The sequence below is a fragment of the Callorhinus ursinus genome, unplaced genomic scaffold (assembly GCF_003265705.2).
Source record: "Callorhinus ursinus isolate GAN/ISIS: 27379988/994484 unplaced genomic scaffold, GSC_fseal_2.0 scaffold8, whole genome shotgun sequence".
Lineage (NCBI taxonomy): Eukaryota > Metazoa > Chordata > Mammalia > Carnivora > Otariidae > Callorhinus > Callorhinus ursinus.
The window spans coordinates 60835272-60855340 of record NW_027397070.1 but is presented as its reverse complement, the minus strand read 5'-3'; the positions used below and the strand labels follow the sequence as shown (position 1 = coordinate 60855340).

General features: G+C 42.3%; 1 protein-coding gene and 1 long non-coding RNA gene across 2 annotated transcripts in view; one reads left to right on the top strand and one right to left on the bottom strand.

The window, feature by feature from the left end:
- Positions 1–2305: 2305 nt before the first annotated feature.
- On the bottom strand, positions 2306–5396 carry LOC141373299 (uncharacterized). The gene is made up of 2 exons (XR_012379131.1): positions 5268–5396; positions 2306–2416 (listed from the first exon to the last, which is right to left on the bottom strand). It is a non-coding gene; the product is annotated as an uncharacterized lncRNA (long non-coding RNA).
- Positions 5338–20069, top strand: part of RPS6KA5 (ribosomal protein S6 kinase A5) — a 177802-nt gene continuing 163070 nt past the window's right edge. The window contains exon 1 of the mRNA XM_025869468.2: positions 5338–5636. Coding sequence (XP_025725253.1) covers positions 5537–5636 — 100 coding nt within the window. The 5' untranslated portion in view covers positions 5338–5536. The remainder of the gene's footprint in view (positions 5637–20069) is intronic.

Here is a 20069-nt window from a genome sequence, read left to right as displayed (position 1 = left end):
CATCTCATGTGCCTTCAACAACTTTTCCTCCTTGGATTTCAAGCCATCCTCTCTGTCACTGTCAGCTAAGCTCTTCCCACCCATTTCATTTGGTGTGTTCAACCACTGATTTGTCATTTTTCTTCCTCCACTATCTAGCACTATCACTACCTATGAACAGTTGTTATTGTTTCAAGACTCCAGCGTGCTCTTATTTACCTTCCTCTACTCTAATGGTTGTGCATTAGAGTTGTACATTACAAAATTGGTTCTACCTAACAATCACTTGGGGAACTTTAAAAAACATCCCAAAGTTTATGCCTATTCTAGAAGCTTGGATACTGAGATGAGATGACCAAGTTATCCCCAAGTCTACAAGGTAATCCCTGCCCACTTCCAGCCCCTCCTCCCTCTCACGCACTTTCCCAATACTTATTAATTACAATGGGAAAAATAACACCTTTAGAATAATCTGGCAAATGCCACCTTAACCAAATGTTCAAGGATAACAACACAAGTATTAAGAATATAAACTTCTTGTACCCCGATATGGTGAATTGACAACGAGCATATCACCTCTGTTACTCTTGCCAAAAATGCATTACTTCAAATTTAATCATAACAAAATATCAGACAAACTCAAATCAAAGGGTATTCTTCAAAATACTTGACCAGTGCTTTTCAAAAGAGTTAAGGTCATGAAAGACAAGGAAAGGAACTTGCCAAGGACTGGAGTAAACTAAGGAGCCATGACAACTACATGTAATGGAGGATCCTGAATTGGATACGGGCACAGAGAAAGGACACGGTTGTGTTCCAATAAAACTTTATTTATTGACATTGAAATTTAAATTTCACATAATTTTCATGTGCCATGGAATATTCTTCTCTTAATTCTTTCCCAACCATTAAAAATATTAGATCATTTTTTTATGGAAAAAGTTGTGAAATTGGTAGAATCTATAATTTAGTGATGTACCAATATTAATTTCTCAGCATTATTGGTTGAACCATGGTGTGTGACAATAACATTAGAGGAAGCTAAGTGAAGGGTATGTGGAAACTGTATTGTTTTTGCAACTTTTCTGAAATTTAAAATTTTTTTGAAAATAAAAAGAAAAAAAAAAAACACAACAAAAAACCTCTCTGGGTCCCTCCAGCTAAGGCCTTCCTTCTCTGTTTTCCTCCAGGGGAAAATTCCTTGAAAAATATGTCCACACACACTATTTCTACCCCTTCACCTCCCATTTGCTCTACCAAAACCACTCTGGACATTGTCACCAATGGCACCCAAGTTGGCAAATTCATGGGATCTTTCCAGACCTCATCTTATGTGACCTTTCAGGGCATGTGACTCAGCCAACCACTACCTCCTTCTTGAAACACTTCAGCTTCCAAAACACAAAACTCTGTGGGTTTTCTTTGAATACCTGCAGCTCTACCTTCTCATTCCAACATCTAAATGTTGAAATTCCTTAGCTTCAGTCCTTGGGTCTTCTTTTCTTCCTTCTGTACATTTTTGCCCCAGGCAATCTTATTCATATCTCTGGCCTCAAATACCATCTATCTGCCAGTGATTCCTAAATTTATATCTATCTCTATGCTAGACCTCTCTGCAGAGCTCCAGACTCATATATCCACATAGCTACTTAATATTGGCTTGGATGTCTCAAAATCTTCACTCTGATAATATGCTCTTCCCTTTGACTCACCCCTCTCATTAAATGATACCACCATCCTCTTACATCCACCTAGTTGCTCATGCTAAAAAACTTCAGTGTCATTTCAGGGGCCCCCTTTTCCTCACCCAGCAAATCCAATCCTTTATGATGACCAAAATACATATCCAGAAACATTCCATTCCTTGCCACATCTACTGCACCCATTGCCATCCTTTGCCCATACTACAGTGATAACCTCCCAACTGATCTCCCTGTATCCTTTCTTGCTTCCTCCAGCCTAGGCTCCAAACACTAACTGCAGTGGCCTTTTGAAAATCATATTCCATTATATCATTCTCCTGTTTACATTCCTTCCATTGCTTCAGACTTCACACAGGAAAAACTCCAAAAATATTAATAAGGCCTTCCATACACTTCATGGTTGTGTCTCTGCCTCCCTCCCTAACCTCATCTCTCGCTCACTGTGTTATGGCCCCACGGGCTTTCTCTCAACCCCTAACATACATAGACGCTTTGCCTGCCTTGGGACTTGGCATCTGCATCTTCCTAAAATTTTCTCCCCCACCCTTCCTCCTCCAACAGTTCCCTTGTGAAATAGTCAGGATAGGCTAGATTTTTCTTTGGTAGCAAACAACCCCAACATCTTGGTAGTTTATATCTGAGGTTTATTTATTGTTCACATCACAGTCTGATGTAGGTCAGGGGGCTCTTCTTCTGGTGGCACCCCCATATTCAAAACATGGCCTTTGTAGTTGCTGTGGGAAGAGAAGAAAACGTAAGTGACTATGCAGGGGGTTCTCTGGCCAGGCCTGGAAATGGCTCACATCATGTCTGCCCGCACCCCGTTGGCCAGATCACAGGCACATGACCCTCACCTAACTGCAAAGGGGAAAAAAAAGTAGTTTTCCTGTGTGTCCAGGAAGAGGAAATGAGATTGGTGAGCAGCAGACCAGTTCCTGCCACATCCTGGTTAAAACCTACTCATCTTTAAAGAATCAGCTTAAATAATACTTCCTTATTAAGGCCTTCAGGTTCCTCCAACCTAAATCAGCCCCCCCCACCATTATATTTTATTGTAGCAGCCTTTTGTTTTCCTTTACAGCATGATCACTATGGAAAATTTACATTTCTTTATGTGATTACTTAATATTTATTTCCATTTCTAGACTGTAGGCTCTATGAGAGCAAGGATTACATCTGTTTTGCTTCCACTGTGTTTCTAGTGTCTTTCACAATACTTGGTATATAGCTGGTGCAAAAGTTGTTGAGTGAACAAATGAACAATTGTATACAGTCATTCCCTGGTTCCAAATAGCACACTACTTATGCAGGAGAAAAGCAAGTGAGTCGACAGTCATGGTTTAGTGGGATAAATGTTCCAGACAGGTAAGCCTAGGTTGCTCAGGCAACCTGGAGGGGCTGTCAAGCCTTCTCTGCTTTCTCTTCCACAGCAGTCTAATCTAGGAGTCTGCAAACTATGGCCTGCAGGCCAAATCTGGTTACTGCCTGCTTTTTATAGCCCAAGAACTAAGAATGGCTTTTATATTTTTAAATGGTTGAAAGGAATTACAAGGAGAAGAACATACTTTATTATATGAAAATTATGTGAAATTTAACTGCAATGTCCATAAATAAAAATTTATTGGAACACAGCCATACCCATTAGTTTACTTATTGTCTATGGCTGCTTTCACACTACAATAGCAGAGTTGAGTAGCTGTGAAAGAGACCACTTGGCCTGCAAGGCCTAAAATATTTATTGCTTGATCCTCTACAGAGAGTGTTTGATCTTTGACCTAATCCATGCTTAGTTTAAAAGGTCACTTCTATGTGAAATACATCCAAATGCCCATCTTTAATCTTCCCCCTTTCCCATTCTCAGGTCCACTGCCAGAAATTAGGCCCCCGTAAATTCTGTGAAAATCAAAAAAAGGAAACCTCACCAAAGTGGAGTCAGGAGGTGAGAAGGGGGAGCCTACTATTCCACAGCAATTAGGGGGGAAAATTGGCAATTACCGACTCCAATAGGTGAATAGACAAGAGGAAAGAACCCTCAGTTACAGGCTCCAACAGGGAAAGATGTACATTGCCTCTCCTACATGAAATTGACTACCCATGCAACTCAGCCAATGAGAAACCATCATCCCCCTGAACTCTTGCTTTTCTCCAATGAACTTTCCTTCAAAACAACCCCGGCCAACTTCCTCCTTCTCTATTAAAAAACATTCCTCTCCTTTGTTTATTGGAGTTGCCTATAGTTTTACCACAGCTTGTGCATCCGAAGTTGTAATTCTTTGCTATTCCTGAATAAACTCCTTTTGCTTGTAAAAGTTTACCGCGTAGTTCCCGATAGTTCTCAGGTTAACAGTTCTATCTTTCCAACGGTATTCTCGCCCTGTTAGCTTTCTCCTCTCCTAAGTCCATCCTTCTCACTGTAACTGAAGCTAACTTCCAAAAGAACAGCTTTGATATTGTAACTACTCTTTGGGACTCCCCAACCTGTACTAACTAAAACCTGCACTGTTTAGTATGGTAGTCAGTGTTCTCCATTGTCTGACAGCACCTTACCTTTTTAGCTCTCTCTCTCTTAGGTCATGCTTCCATCCAGTCTTATTAATCATTTAACCCACCCTTGCCTTCTCTACCTCTAGGCTATGCTCACAGTTACCATTTCTGCATGAAAGATCTGCTGCTGATATTTCTATCTTACCCATCCTTTAAGTTGGTTATCTCAAATTCCTCCTTGCCCTAGAAGCCTTTCCCAGGTCCCCTACCGAGAATAATTATTGTCATCTGTGTCATTCTGTTTGTGTTTTTTCCCCCAAATTCTGCTTTATATTTCCTGTGTGTATACAAATTGTTTCTCACGTTTGTATTGAAAGCTGTTTAGGGGCAGGGATTGTATTGTATTTTATTACTCTCTGTATCCATTTGGTGCCTTGTATGTATCTTGTACAAAATGGAAATACCTATCCTTTGCAAACGTCCTCATGGCGAGCTGGGATTGCGAATTTTTGCAATGTCTAAGAACCCCCTGCACTTACGCACAAATTCCACTTAACTGGTATAGAGCACGCTAGCTCAAGTAACACCTTCCTAAGACACGCCGTCTTCCAGCTGGGCACACCCCTGTGGTTCGCCGGCTGGGACCCTCAGACGTCCGCAAACACGTGTGTGAGAAGCGCTTCCCTTCAGGCCCCTCCTCTGTCCACGGTGATTGGCGGACCAAACATTCCAATCAGCCATCCCCGCCTCTTTCAGCAATAGCCAATCACAGACTCCAAGTCCTCCTGACTACTAGACACTGTTTACTAACAGATCGAAGCTGGGGAATAAGGGGTGTGACCGTTCTGGGTAGGTCAGGGAAGGGAAGGTCCTGAATGCGCGTGCGCACCAGCGGGAATGGGCGGGGCAGAATCTCAGTTCTCACCAATCGGAGCGGTAGCGTTTCTCCCTCTCCTGCCTCCCCGCCAAGCAACAACAATTCGAGGAGCGGGGCGGGGCGGCCCCTGAAGCGTCAGAGAGGACTGCCCAATGAGAGCCGGCGTTGACAGATGCGCGCGCCCTGTGCCCAATAAGCGATAGCGGCTAGAATGGCTCCTCTACCTTGCTGACTGTGGGCGGAGCGGCCCGAAGGAGGAGGCGGCGGAACAGGGGGCGGTTTGGTTGCGCGGTACTAGCGGTGCCCGCCGAAGGGGGAGGAGGCGGAGGAGCGAGCGGTGCGGCCAGAGCGGGAAAGAGACTCGTCGCTGCGTCCGAGTTCTGGAGCTGCCGCACCCCGGCTCCTGGGTCTGCAGCGGGACCTCTGAGGGGCCGGGCGTCCGCTGTCTCCTGGATCCCCGCGTAGGACCCCGCGGGATCGGAAAAGGGAGAAGATGGAGGAGGGCGGCAGCGGCGGCGGCGCCGCGGGGACCAGCGGGGACGGCGGCACCGGGGGAGAGCAGCTCCTCACTGTCAAGCACGAGCTGCGGACGGGTGAGCGACCTCGCCCTCTGGCGGCCGGGCCCGGCGCGGGGGCGCGCCCCGAGGGCACGCGGGTGCCTGCGCGGGCTGGGGGCGCGGGGCCGGGAAGTGGGCGCGGGGGGCGGGCCCGGGGCGGGGCCTCGCGGGCGGGGCTGAAGCCCGGGGGTACCTGGCGGTGGGGGCGCACCCGGGGGGCGCGGGCCGAAAGTTTTCCCGAGCCCGGGAAGGCGCTGCGGGTGCAGGGCGTTGGGGCCCGCGAAGCGGCGGACAGCTGCCTGTTGGCACTAGTCTCTGAGGATGTCTTCGCGCCCCCTTCCCGCACAGGTGACTGATCGGTCACTGCATCCTGTCCGGGGCGAAAGGTGCGCCTGCCTCTGTGTGGGGTGAACGACGCTTTGTTTTGGAGCCTGACTCGCTTCTCCTCCACTCCTCTGCTTCCCTAGAGGTGGTCCCGGTGGGGGTTTGTGGAACCATCCCCTGAGGTGCCAGGGTCCTGTACGAGCTCAAGGGGTGGCTGTCCCCAAGGCTTTTCATGAGTCGGGTCTGTAGTGAGGCAGAGAGGGATCGCGGGCTCAGGGTCTGAGCGCTTTTATTTGCAATTATCATGAAATACTATACTTGGCCTTGAATTCTTTCAGAGGTCTTTTGAGAAGGCTCTGTAAATGTAAAGCTCTAAGTAAAAGCGGCTAAACCAGTCCGCTTAAGCGCTCACGTTCTAATGTTCTAACGTTTGAGATCACTAGAGTTGCTCCAAGCTTTATACTTGTTAGATTACTTTATTCGTTGTGTGGGTCCGAGTTGTTCATTTTGGAAAATGTTTATTTGGACTAATCAGTACAGTTTGGGTTTAGATTTGTGGAGCCCAGTCTGGTATTAGAGATATTTTTTCATTTCTGGACAATACATTTTAATACATTTAAAGAGTTCATTATTACTATTCAGTGTTCGTGTGAGCATTTATTAAGGTTTATGATTCAGCTTGTTTGGCATATAGAGATACTCTTTTATTATGTAGAAACAGAGCTTATGCAGCAGATTTCAGGTGTATGCCAAGTACACCTTGTTACCGTTTTGAACAGATTGTAAAGTTAGATCTGTCACCTGTTCTTTTCGTTTTTATTTCTAATGAGATGGCTGGTTAGCATTCCACCGAGTGCCTGTGTGGTGAGTTAATTTAAGAGGGTTGTCAAATGCGTGTTTACTCATTTCAACGTTTTTTTTTTTTTTTGGTCGTTGTGAATTTCTTACGTATCTTGAACTAGTTACCCCATAATCTTTTGAGTTCCTAACATAATCTGTGTGGGTTTGGTTGGTTTTTTTCTCTTTTCATTTAGTAGACAACTTACGTTTTCAGAAGGCCATTAAGTCATTTTTTTTTTCAGTAAACACTTATTCAGTATTAATATCTGATTTGTGCCAGGCTCAGTGTCAGGTGCTCTCTGCTGTGGAGATACTGAATTTCTTTTTTAAAAATCTTATGTAACACTTCACTGATTTATATAGGTAGAATTATGCTGTATCACACAAAAGCTACTTGAAGTCATATGCTCCTCAGCCCCTGGCCATGGTGCAACAAGGAGCTTTTTGCTAAATGACCAGAGAGCAGCCTACTTGTTATTAGTAGTCAACCAATTGCTCAGTTTCTGGGTTTTGCAAACAATGCTAGTTTTGTAGAAAGCAATGAGTACTGCTTTACTTCTCCTTCCCGGCTAACCATGTGAATCATCACCTTCAAGTTTGCGTTTTAGAAATTTTTCTGATAGATGGTGAGATTATACTGAATTCATTAGTACTGTTAACTGTCAAAGGAAATGAACAGTCATTTTGATTTATTACTGAACATTGGAACAACTGACCGGATATAGTGGTCAAAAGTACTGTTAAAATATAGCTTGAAAGATTTGCTCATCTTCAGCCAACTGCACTCTTGTCAGCACATGATGTTATAATAGGCACCAAAGTAATTTGATCTGATACAGTTCTTTGCTTCTCAAAATGTGGACAAACATTATAGCCATATCAAGTCAGCAGTTGGTGATTGCCCATATGTGCCCAACACTGTATTGTATGCTCTAGGATGATTGAAAAGCCAATGAAAGCCACATGGAAAGTGTTCCAGTTGTGTAGATTGCATAGCATGGTATACTCGGACATGGAATTGGAAGACTTAATTCTAAATCCTAGCTCTGCCACTTACTTGCTGTGTAGACTTGGGCAAGTCACTTCACTCTTTCAGACTCATATCTCTCGACTACAAAATGTGAGAGTTGAATGCGAGCCTGCTCAAAGAGTGCAAAGCAGTTTGCTCGGCACATGTAAGGCACTCAGGAGATGTTGGTTGCATGCAAAGTCTGAAAATCACTCCATGGTGGTACCTTTTCTTAAAGTGTGCAGACTAACCCCATGTAACTTAGAAAACAAATCACTCATTTGGTGCTTAGCCCATGTCACATTGCTGGCTGTCATCTTTTTCTGTGTCTGTCTTGCCTTCTGAAGTAGAACTCCCCATGATCCCTGCTACTGCTTAGCAGCCTGTGTGTATATCTTCAGTAACATCTAACACACTGTAATAGTCAGTGTACTTGTCTGTGCTAGACTGTAGGGTTCTTGAGGGCAGACACCATGTCCTTTTTCCATTTTCAGGCCCTGGCGTATGGTAGGTACTCAGATATTTGTTGAATGAATTCATTGAATTGATGAAAATGCACGACCAAGCCACAAGCAGTGGTTTATCCTGTCTCCCAGTATCTTGTAAATGTTAGGAGGTTGATAAATTGGGGACAGTAATTATAAAAACTGAAGAATGAAGAGTAAAGGATTGATTACATCAGTTAAACATATATTTCTTGACACTTTCTGTTTTCTAGACTAAATGGTGCTGATGATACCAAAAATGACTAAGCAAATATCTTGCCCTCTGATAGTAGGGCAGGAGGCCATGTGAGCCAGTAATTAGGATATATTGCCATAAGTATAATAATAGAGAGATACAGAGTATAAAGGTAGCAAAAAAGAGGTTAGGACTTTTAGTTTTGAAATACTCAAATCTCTCTATTGAACAACAGCAAAGAGAAAGAGAAAGAGGGGGGTATTATAGGAAGGATATTGGATTATCTTACCCATTCATTTATTTCATAAATATTTCATTACCTCTTAAGTACTGAGTGCTGTTGTAGATGGTGGGGTCACAAGACAGATACATTCTTCCATAGTAAGGGCAGGGTTGTATCAGGAATCCTTGGAACCAGAGACATATGTTCTGTACTCCCTCCATCTTGAATCTTTTCTTATTTCCACATGATGGGCTTCATCCCTCTCCACTGCCATCTACCTTTTCCCACATGGGAAAGAACATGGCTGCTGGCAGACCCCAGGTTTTACATCATACAAGCTTTAGGCAGAGACACTGCCTTTTCCACAGCTTCAGGTATAGAAATTTCAGGGCAGGACCTTACTGACCTGGCTTTGGTCAGATGCCTACTTTCAGATCATCAGTTAAGGCCAGGGAATGGGATCATGATTTACTAACATGACAGCTACTACAGTGAACATGCTGATGGAGGTGAACCCAAACTTAGGAGAGGAAGGGCTGCTGGGAAGACATTTCCTTAGACATCCTTCATCAGGAGAGAGAGCCTAACACTGAAGAGAGGGTCAAGGAAGGGGTATTAATTATATACTGCTGTGTAACAAATTACCCCAAAACTTAGTGGCTTAAAGCAACATGATTTCTGTGGGTCAGGAATTCAGGAGATGCTTAGCTTGATGGTTCTGACTCAGGATCTCTCAGGAGATTGTAGTCAATACGTTGGCCAGAACTGCAGTCGCCTGAAGATTTACTTGTCTGGGGCTGGAGATTCCCCTTCTAGGACAGCTCACTCTCGTGTTGTTGGCAGGATGCTTCATTTCCTTCCATGGGGACCTCTCTATACAGCTGCTTGAATGTCCTCATGACATGACAGCGGCCTCCCCCAGAACAAGTGATTGGAGAGAAAGAGAAAGGTGGATGCAGCAATGTTTGCTTTTTTATTTTAATTTTTAAAGAAGATTTTGTTTGTTTATTTGGGAGAGAGCATGAGAGGGGAGAGGGTCAGAGGGAGAAGCAGACTCCCTGCTTCTCCAGGATCATGACCTGAGCTGAAGGCAGTCACTTAACCGAGCCACCCAGGCGCAGTGCAGCAATGTTTATTAAGCAGAATTTTTGAGATATAATTTACATAAAATCCACTTGTTTTAATTGTACAATTTAGTGAATTTTTAGTGTATTTATAGAGTTATACAACCATCACCACAATCTAATTTTAGAATGTTTCCATCACCCTAAAAAGAAACGTCTTGCCCATTTATATCAGCCACTCCACATTTTCACCACCCATCCCCAGCACTAGGCAACTGCTAGTTCTACTTTCTGTCTCTCTGTGCATTTGCCTAGGGACATTTCATATAATAGAATTTTACAATATGTAGCCTGAACATAGTGTTTTCAAGATTCATCCATGTTACAGCATGTATCTTCACTTCATTTTTTTTAAATTGACAGGTACTATTCCATTGTATGGATATGCCATATTTTGTTTATCTCTTCATTAGTTGACTGACATTTGGGTTATTTTCACCTTTTGGCTGTTGTGAATAATGCTGCTTTGTACATTAATGTATAAGTTTCTTGTGTGGATCTGTGTTTTTGTTTCTCTTGAGTACATTCCAAGAGTAAAATTACTGCATCACACCTTAAGTCTGTGTTTAACTTTGTAACTTTTCCAAAGTGGCTGTACCTTTATGGTCCCAGTCCCAGTGTACAAGAGCTCCAGTTTCTCTACATCCTTGTTAACATTCGTTGTTATCTTTTTGCTTGTAGCCATGCTAGTGAGTATGAGATGGTATCTCACTGTGGTTTTGATTTGTGTTCCCCTAATGACTAATGACGTTAAGTGTTTTTTTGTGTGCTTATTAGCCATTTGTGTATGTTTGGAGAAATGTCTGTTCAGATCCTTTGCCCATTTTTAATTGGTTAATTTGTCTTTTTATTATTGAAATGTGAATCTTTATGTATTCTACATATAAGTCTCTTACCAGATATGTGACTTGCAAATATTTTCTCCCGTAAAGTGAGTTTTTTTGCTTTTGTGCCTTATAGGCACAAAAGTCTCTAGTTTTGATGAAGTCCAATTTATCTCTTTTCTTTTGTTTCTTGTGCTTTTGGTGTTGTATCTAAGAAATCATTGACTAACCCAACCTTAAGAAGGCTTATGCCTGTTTTCTTCCAAGAGTTTTATGGTCTGAGCTGTTACATTTAGGTTTTTGATCCATTTGATCCATTTGTTGAAAGACTATTCTTTCCCCATTTTATTGTCTTGGCACCCTTGTCAAAAATCAAATGACCGTAGATATATGGATTTATTTCTAGACTGTCCATCCTTATGCCAGCACCACACTGTGTTGACCCCTGCAACCTTTTAGTAAGTTTTGAAGTTTGGAAGCATGAGTCCTCCAATCTTATTTTTCTTTTTTCCAAATGGTTTTGGCTATTCTGGGTCTCTTGAATTACCATAGGAATTTTAGGATTAGCTTGTCAGTTTCTGCAAAGAGGCCAACTGGCATTCTGGTAGGGATCACATTGAACCTGTAGGTCAGTTTTGGGAGTATTGCCATTTTAGCATATTAAGTCTTCTGATCCAGGAACATGAAATGTTTTTTCATTTATTTAGATCATTTCTTTTAACAACATTTTGTAGTTTTCTTTTCTTTTTTTAAAGATTTTATTTATTTATTTGAGAGAGAGAATGTATATAAGCAGGGGGAGGCACAGAGGGAGAAGCAGACTATCCAGGACCTGGGATCATGACCTGAGCCAAAGGCAGATGCTTAAGAGACTGAGCCACTCAGGCACCCAACATTTTATAGTGTTCAAAGTATAAGTTTGTATTTCTTTTGTCAACTTTATTCCTAAATATTTTGCTATAAAAGGATTTTTTTTTACTTTAATTTCTGGATTGTTCATTGTAAATATATAGAGATATAATTTATTTCTGTTTGTTATCTTGTATCCTGCAACCTTACCGAATTAGCTTATTAGTTCCAGTAGTTTTTAGTGGATGTCTTAGGGTTTTCTACTTATAAGAAACTTGTAAGTTTTCTACTTATAAGATCTGCAGATAGAATAAGATTTTCTTCCTTTTCAATGTGCATGTCTTCTATTTAAGTTTTTTGCTTGATTGCCCTGGCTGGAACCTTTAGTACAATGTTCAGTAGAACTGGTGAGATCACTCATCCTTGCCTTGTTCCTGATCTTAGGGGGGAGGATTTAGTCTTTTACCATTAAATATGAAGTTAGCTGTGGGTTTTTCATAGATGCCCTGTATCAAGTTGAGGAATTTCTCTTCTTTTCCTAGTCTGTTTGGGTGTTTTTATCATGAAAAGGCATTGGGTTTTGTCAAATGCTTATTTTGCATCGATGCAGATGATCATGTTTAGATATTAGATATTTCTCTAGTGTCCCCAAAGAGTGCAGCTCAGTATCACCTTGATTTTAGCTCTATAAGATCCAGTTTTAGATGATCATGTGGTGGTTGTTTTTTGTTTTATTGTTGTGGTGTATTACATTAATTAATTTGGAGATGTTAAGCCAGTCTTGCATCCCTGGGATAAATCTCAGTCCTCAGTCCTTAAGTCAAGAGGGATTCAAGTGTATTTTGTATTTGTAGTCTACTGGGGAGAAAACCTTCTCAGGTGGCAAGTCTCCTGTCCTCTCGGACCCAACATTAATCTCTACTCCATGGCAAGAAAGAACCTTGAAACCTCAGCTTCCTGGAGACACAAGTGGTTTGGTGGGCAGGATTGAATTCTTCCTGTGAAAAAGAAGCTGATGCTTGGTGAAAACTCCTCTAGGGAAAAATCTAACATAATAACATCATGTGTTGACTGAAACTTCGCAATTAAATACACTGTTGAGAGATGTCAGTCCCAGAATGCAGTGAGAGGGAGGGGTTGTCACAGTTATTTCCTTTGAGCTCCCATAATGATTTACAGATCTCTTTATGCACCTCAAAGGTGTGAGCACTCCTACATTCCTCTGGTTTGTCAGGGAAGATGAATAGGGTCTAAAATAGAATCTTTCCCTCATTATGTTTGTCCCTAGCAGTGTCCCTTTGGGCTCAGTTATAGCTGTTCCTCCAAAAATCAAGTAAGCTGCCTGGACTTTATACCTTCCTAAAGTACTGAGTGAGCTGGCTGTCTCACCTTTTTTTTTTTTTTTTTTTTAATATTCAGTAGGCATTCTCCCCTGTGACCGCAGAGAGAGAAGGGAGGTAAAGTTCCCAATTTTTAGTACAGTACTTGGTATTGCAGTTACTTTACTTCACACTCAAGTTTTTGTGTAGGTGTGCTTCTTTTTATAACCATTGTGTTCCTGACAAAAAAATTGTGTAAATAACATTTTTGTTGTATCATATTATTTGGAATACAGAAGGTGAACTTGCTACTTAAAAGGATTCTGTGATTAACTCTTGAATTACAACTTTTTTTATTAAGTTCCCTATTGGTTGCTTTACTGTTACCATATAGGTTTGGCCTTGCATTGCTGTTTTCTGACACCATCCTTACAATTTAGGTAGCTGCAAATGGATAAATGATGGAGTCTTATGTGGTAGGCTGAATAAAGATACCCACACCCCTCAAGATGTCTGTGTCCTAACCTGAAACCTGTGAATATGTTTCCTCGCCTGGCAAAGAGACCTTGCAGATGTGATTGAGTTAAGTCTCTTGAGATGAGATTATCCTAGATGATCCAAGTGGGCCCCGTGTAATCACAGGGTCCTTATAAGAGGGAGACAGGAGGGTCAGACTCAAGAGAGGGGGATGTGAGATGACAGCAGAGGGAGAGAAGGGGATGTGGCAGTGGAAACAGAGCCTGGATTGATGCCATTGCTGGAAGGGGGCCATGAGCCCAGGAGTGCGGGCAGCCTCTGGAAGCTGCCAATTAGATATTTCTCTAGTGTCCCCAAAGAGTGCGGCTCAGTATCACCTTGATTTTAGCTCTATAAGATCCAGTTTTAGAATTCTGATCGCCAGACCTGCAAGAAGACAAGTGTGTGTTGTTAATAAACCATGAAGTTTATGTTGATTTTTTTTTTTTACAGCAATAATAGGAAACTAATAAATTGTGCTTAAGATTGGATGAGGCAAGAGATCATTTTGCCCCAGGCCTGGGTAACTGGGTATGATAACAATGTGGAGCAGTCAGTTATTTAAGCAACTATTTTAGTAGAAACTGGTAACAAGTGTTCTTAGTAGAAGTAGAATGGTGTCCTCTCTAAGGAATCTCCAAGAAGACATTCCTTTCTGATCTTAGTACCAACCATAGCTGAGCTGCTTTTGACCAGCTGTTCTGTTTTCCATAGGAATGCTGTGAAGTGGGTCCCTCTTTTATCAAATTGGGGCTAGAAAGCCTCACAGCTCAAGCCTGAATCACATAAAATTGTGGTCTGGCATGCATCTTGAGTCTCTTTCTAATATCATTTTATGTCTCTAATCTTTCTTCTTTTCCTTTCTTCGTTAAATCCAAATAATTTGTCTTGAACCTTTTCTGGACCATGGGAGGAATTAAATGCATTATATACACAAAGTATAAATAATATGGACAATATGGGAAGATATTTGACTTTCTATTCAGTGTTTTGCTTCTTAAATAAAATCTTTGTCATATGGTGTTCTTGCTATTTTTTTATTTCTCCTAAAAGAAAATAAGTGAGGTCTTTGATTAACTAATAGCACTTTTGATTTTTTAAAAAAATGATAAAGTGAGAGAAGTAATGAGAAATCAGTAAGATAGAGGCGTCCTTTTAAAAACGAATTCTATTGGCAGAGGGTGGAGAGCATACACAGGGCTGTCTTTGTACCAGGTGGTTATTTACATTGGTGGAATATCCCTTCGTTCGCTAGAAAATTCAGTCAACTGAAGCACTCTGTCCTCTAACCACATCAATGCTGGAGTGAAATTATGTTTTTCCTAAAGGAAAAACTATTTAAAATATGCAGTAAGGGTAATGTTGCACCTCATATCTAAATATGTTGTTTCCTTAAGAGGGCGTGAACGCTGAATCCTAGCAGATTTGCCCTGAGACTTTCCCATGAACTTGCCCCGTTTCTCCTTTATATTTACATCATTTGTTTTGTAAGGAAGCATCATAATTATGGCTAGATTAAGGTAAATCTAATGGTCCACACACAAATAACCTCATAATCTTGACCTAATTTTGCCATGTATAAGTTGGGCAAAATAGGCACAGTTTTATTCATCCATTAAAGATTGTTGAATTCCTGCTGTGTGTCTGGCACCGTACCAGATGCTGGGTTTTCAAGGAACAAATTAGGTATGGCTCCCACCCTCACTGAGCTATATCTAAGAGAAAGACCTTAAATACATAATCATACAACCAACTATGTGTTTGCAATTGTGAAAAACTCTGTGAAGAGATACAGGGCTCTGTGAGACAGTCTAATTGGGTGGCCTGGCATCATGTTAGGGGTGAGGAAAGGCTTCTGTGAAATAGTAGCATTCAAGCTGAGGCCCTGGCAATCACTGGGTGCTGAGTGGGGGAAGTGACACAGATGGTCCTAGTATGGGAAATGGCTTGGCACACCGGGGTTAGTGGAAGACAGGCCTCTGTGGCTCGTGCATCATATCCAAGCAGGTGAGTCACAGGAAATGAGGCTGAAAAGGTAGCCAGGGCCACTTTGTGAGGTATTTGAAGGTTATGATAAGGTGTTAAGGTATTATCCCGAGTGCAGTGTGAGGTCATGAAGGATTTTTCCAAGACGAGTTTTGCACTCTAAGAAATGGCTCCCACTGCTGTGAGGGGAATGGGCAGGAGAATTGTGAGAAGGGAAACCAGTTAAGAGCTGTTGCAGAAGTTCAGATGGGACATACAATTTGGGGTAGGGAACAGATTAAGAATTGTGAATATGTTTGAGACGTATTTAGGAGATAGAATCAGCAGAACTTGGTGTGGTATTGATGGGGGTTTTCTGGCTGAAACAAATATATGTTTGAAGGTGCTTTTTGTTCAACTGGTACATTAATTTTCTATTGCTGCATAACAAATTACCACAAATTTAGGGGTTGTAATAGCACCCATTTATTAGCTCACAGTTTGGTGGGTTAAAAGTCCTCCCAGCATGGCTGAAATCAAGGTGGTAGCCACACTCTTCTTATCTGGAGGCTCTGGGTAAAAATCCACTTCCAAGCTCATTCTTGTAGTTGGCAGATTTTAGTTCCTGTAGTTGTTGGCCTGAGGTCCCGGTTTCCTTGCTGGCTGGCAGCCGGGGGCCTCTGTCAGCTTGTAGAAGCCATCTGCATTCTTTCTCCTTTGGCCCTTCCACCTTTAGAAAGTGGAAATTCAAGTGCTTCCATGCTTGGACTCTGACTTCTAGATCCTCTTCTCTAGGCTGTGTCATTAGGTCAGGCCTACCTACATAATCTTCTTAGCATTAGGTCAATGATTTGGGACCTTAGTTATATCTATAACAATGCCTTGATTACAAGAGTGATATCATATTCATTCACTCAAGGGGAGGAGATATGAAAAGGGTCATGAGGGGCTCATCTTAGAATTCTGCCTTAGAACTCACAGATGGTGAACCAGGGATGATGTGTATGGGGTGGGCAGAAAAGATAGGACCCAGTTTTATGTGGATCAAAGCAAGTTTGAGATGCCTTTGCTATATTCTGATGAACATATATGGCGATAGTAATCAGGGATAATGGAAGCTTGCCGTGTGCCACCTAGTAGGTGCTATCACCAACTCACTGAATCCAACAACAACCTTATGAAGTGAGTATTATTATTATTCCAGTTTTACAGATGGGGAAACCGAGTCTTCCAAGAGGTTCAATGACTTGTTCAGGGTTACCCAGGAAGTAAGTACAAGAACTAGTTTTGAAATACAGGCAATCTGGCCCAAGGCCCATCTAAACCACCGTGTGTTACTTCATTAGTGGGGTGTGGGTCTGAAGCTTGGAAAAGATGTCTGTGCTGCAGGGGATGATCCTAGCCTCACTGGCATTTAGCTGACATGGAAAGCCCAGGTGGAAGTGAGATTCATCTTAGGAGAGATTGTAGAATGCAGAGAGGAAGAAGACTCAGAACTGAGCCCTGAGAAACTCTAACATTTAGAGGATGGGTAGAAAAGGAGTTGCCGCGAAGGGGCACTGAGGGGGAACACCGAGAAGGAAAGCCAGGAGAGAAACTAGGAGTGCTGTGGCTTGTGGAAGCCCAGGAGACATGGTGCTTCCGGGCATGTGTCAGATCCGACTGGTCAGCTTCCCACCTTACCTGGAGCAGCTGTGGTGGTGAGTTGGTGGGGTAGACCAGGAATGGAACAGGATGAGGAATGGGTGCAAGTGAAAACAACTTTGAGAGACTTGGTCCTGGAGGAGATTAAAGAGAGAGACTTCGCCAGAGAGAAGTGGGGGGGGGGGGGTTCGAGGAGGGTATTTTTTGTTGTTTTAAGATGAGTGGTGCTAGAACATTCTAGATACCACTAGTCTGAATCCACCACAGAGAGAGATTGAAACTACCCCAGCGAGGGTGGATAGGTGACGGCAGCAAGGTCCCTGAGAGGAAGGGGGACATGAAGTGAGGGCAGAGATTGGCCTCTGATAAGAGAAGACCATTATTTCTAGTATAATAAAAGGGAAGAGGGAGAGGATACAGGTGCATTTGTGGATTGGTGGCAGGGAGATACGGGAGTTTTGAGCCTGTGTATTTTTCTCCTCTGTGAATTGTGAAGCAAGGGCAATTCTTCATTCAAGAAGAGAAAAATCACTTCATTGTTTTAAAAAATTGTTATTCTGGTCTTTTAAAAATTCTTAGATAAAGAAAAACACGCAAAAAGTTAACACAACGTACACGCTATAAGATGAGAGTTTACGGAATGTTGTAGAACAGCTTACAGAAAGGAGTTTTCAGGCAGAGCCATTGAAATGCTTCTGTGCTTTCACAGAGGTCAGTTCTCTGAACATGTTCTCTGGATCATGCCAAAATTCTTAGTAAGCATAATGTTCTTTTTCTTCTTTTTGAAGTGTTTTATATTTAGTTCAGTTCTTCTAAGTTAAATTTATTTGGTACACGTATTGGAAAAAAAGGCTGTTTGTTACTGCTTTACAAGCATTTGTTTTCCTATTGACTCAGTTTTCACATTGGCCCAATCATGTCATTCCAAAATCAGTTGGATAAGTAAACACTGCTGTTTTATACCCCAAAAGTACAGTGAGTCTTCAAGGTAAGTGACCCCAGCAATAAGAGAAAAGTGGGCAGCATTGTTTTAAAGTACACAGATATTAAATATAACTTTGTTCTGCCTCCAGCAGAATGCTGTCCAGAGACATGGTTTGAGGCCCAACCACAAATCTAAACAGCTTCAGAATAGCTTACCACCTGGCAGTTAAAAGGAACCTGATGTGCTAGCTATTTAGCGTATTTTCCAGCCCAAATACATTCCCTGCAGTTGGGCTAATTGGACCCTGCAGACAGGGGTTAAAGATTCGAGAATTCGCAGCTATGTGTATGCTGTCAGTATGGTGCTGGACACCCCCTTAGGTTAGAGCTTATCTGATAAATGGTTTTAGAAATCATTTATTTCCCCCTGAGAAAAAGAAAAAAGAACTAAAATAGCAGAGGAAGATTTGTTTCTCACTGCATACAATTGTCACCTTTTGACTGAAACTAAAATTAATCCAAGAAGCTTATGTTTTTGTAATGTTGAGTAAGAAAAGACAAGATTTCGTAAGAAAAGTTATTTTATAGCTTTATTAGGTTGGTCTCAGCAAATTAGATGCTAAATACATATTTCCTAGTTAGTGTATTAAAAATAAATCCAAGCATATTAAATAAAGAGGATTGAGTCAGATTGTGCTCTCACACCTCTTCTTGCAATCTTCCACTTCCTCAGAGAGCTTACTCCATTCCCCCCCTTCCCCTCATCCTCAAACTCTCCTTCCCACGAACACATTTGAATCGTCTTGTTAAAAAAAAAAATCTTTGGTGGCCCTCTAGTTTTTGCTGTCATTCTCTTTTCCACCCGTTTTTGAGAGAGCAGTTCATACAGCTGTTTCTACTTCTTTATCTCCCATTCAGTCTTTGATGTGCTGTTAACATCAGGCTTCCATCTCAGTCTGCCTGGCATCACGGTTCCCTCTAAAGTCCCTGAGGTCTTCCTGTTTTCCTGATCCAGTGGAAACGTCTCTGGTTGACGTAACCTCTTTCAGAGCAGTTGGTACTCAAGTGTTGGTACTGTCTTCCCTTTACCCAGGGACCCCGTGCCCTTCCTCCTGGTTCTTCTCTTTCGCTAGCTGCCCCATCTCCGTTCCCCATCTCCCTGGCCTCCATCTCTCTGCGTGTCTCGTAAATGTTCATAATCCACTGTCAGCCCTCTTGTAAATGTACATGCTCTTCCCGGGACCTCCAACATGATCATGGCTTGAACTACTATCCAAGTCTGTTTTCAGCTTAGCTTTCTTCATTGAGTTTCTGATCAGTTACTTCCGACTGCCTGCTGAGCATAAAACATGTGGGTAGCCCACAGGTCCCTTACACTGTCAAGTTGAGTAATGCTTCTTCCTCCAGCTTTTCGTATTATATTTAGTGGCGCTCTCATTCTCCATCCTGCCAGGACCCTAGCTAGAAACATCCTGGACTTCCTCCTCTACCTCACATTTTCCCTGCCTACCCATTTGCTCTCCGCATTCTGTCCGTTTTTTAACTCTGAAATACGTCCTTTATCTGTTTCTTGCTCGCCCATTGCCACTATCACAGTCTAATAATCAGTGTCTAACCTAATGGTAATAGCTATCATTGCCACTGTCACAGTCTTATATCAGTGTCTAACCTAATGGTAATAGCTATCATTTTTTGAGCTTTATGTGTCAGGAGATCTGCCAAGCATTTTGCCCATCTCACTGACTTCTCACAACACACCTGTGTGGTTAGCGTTGTCTCTGACAGCTGTTAGTGCACAAGCTCCTATCCTGTCTGCCTCGCTCTGGAGTCCTGCTGGCGCCAACGATTCTGTGTGGGCTTCAGCTCACTAACTCACTTCAGTTTGACGGTGTCTGATTTCAGGTACACATGCTGCACATTTTTCACTTTCTCACCCAGGACTTGGACTCCTGTTCTAAGGTTTAGGATCCTAGGGGGAGCTGGCTCAGCAAGCAGAAGTGCATATCCCAGAGATGTACAGAGTGAACGTCGCACTGGGGCAACCTTCAGCATTGGGGGATGGAAGCTGATACTAAACGCTTCTCTCTAGCGACCTGAGGGTGGAAAATTCTGAGGGGCATTCCATACATTCCTCCAAAGGTCCAGATTAGATTGAGTTGATAATGCATCCTTGTATGGGCTTTTCCATCTTCCCTCTTTCACTCTCCTGAGTTCTTTCTTCCTCACT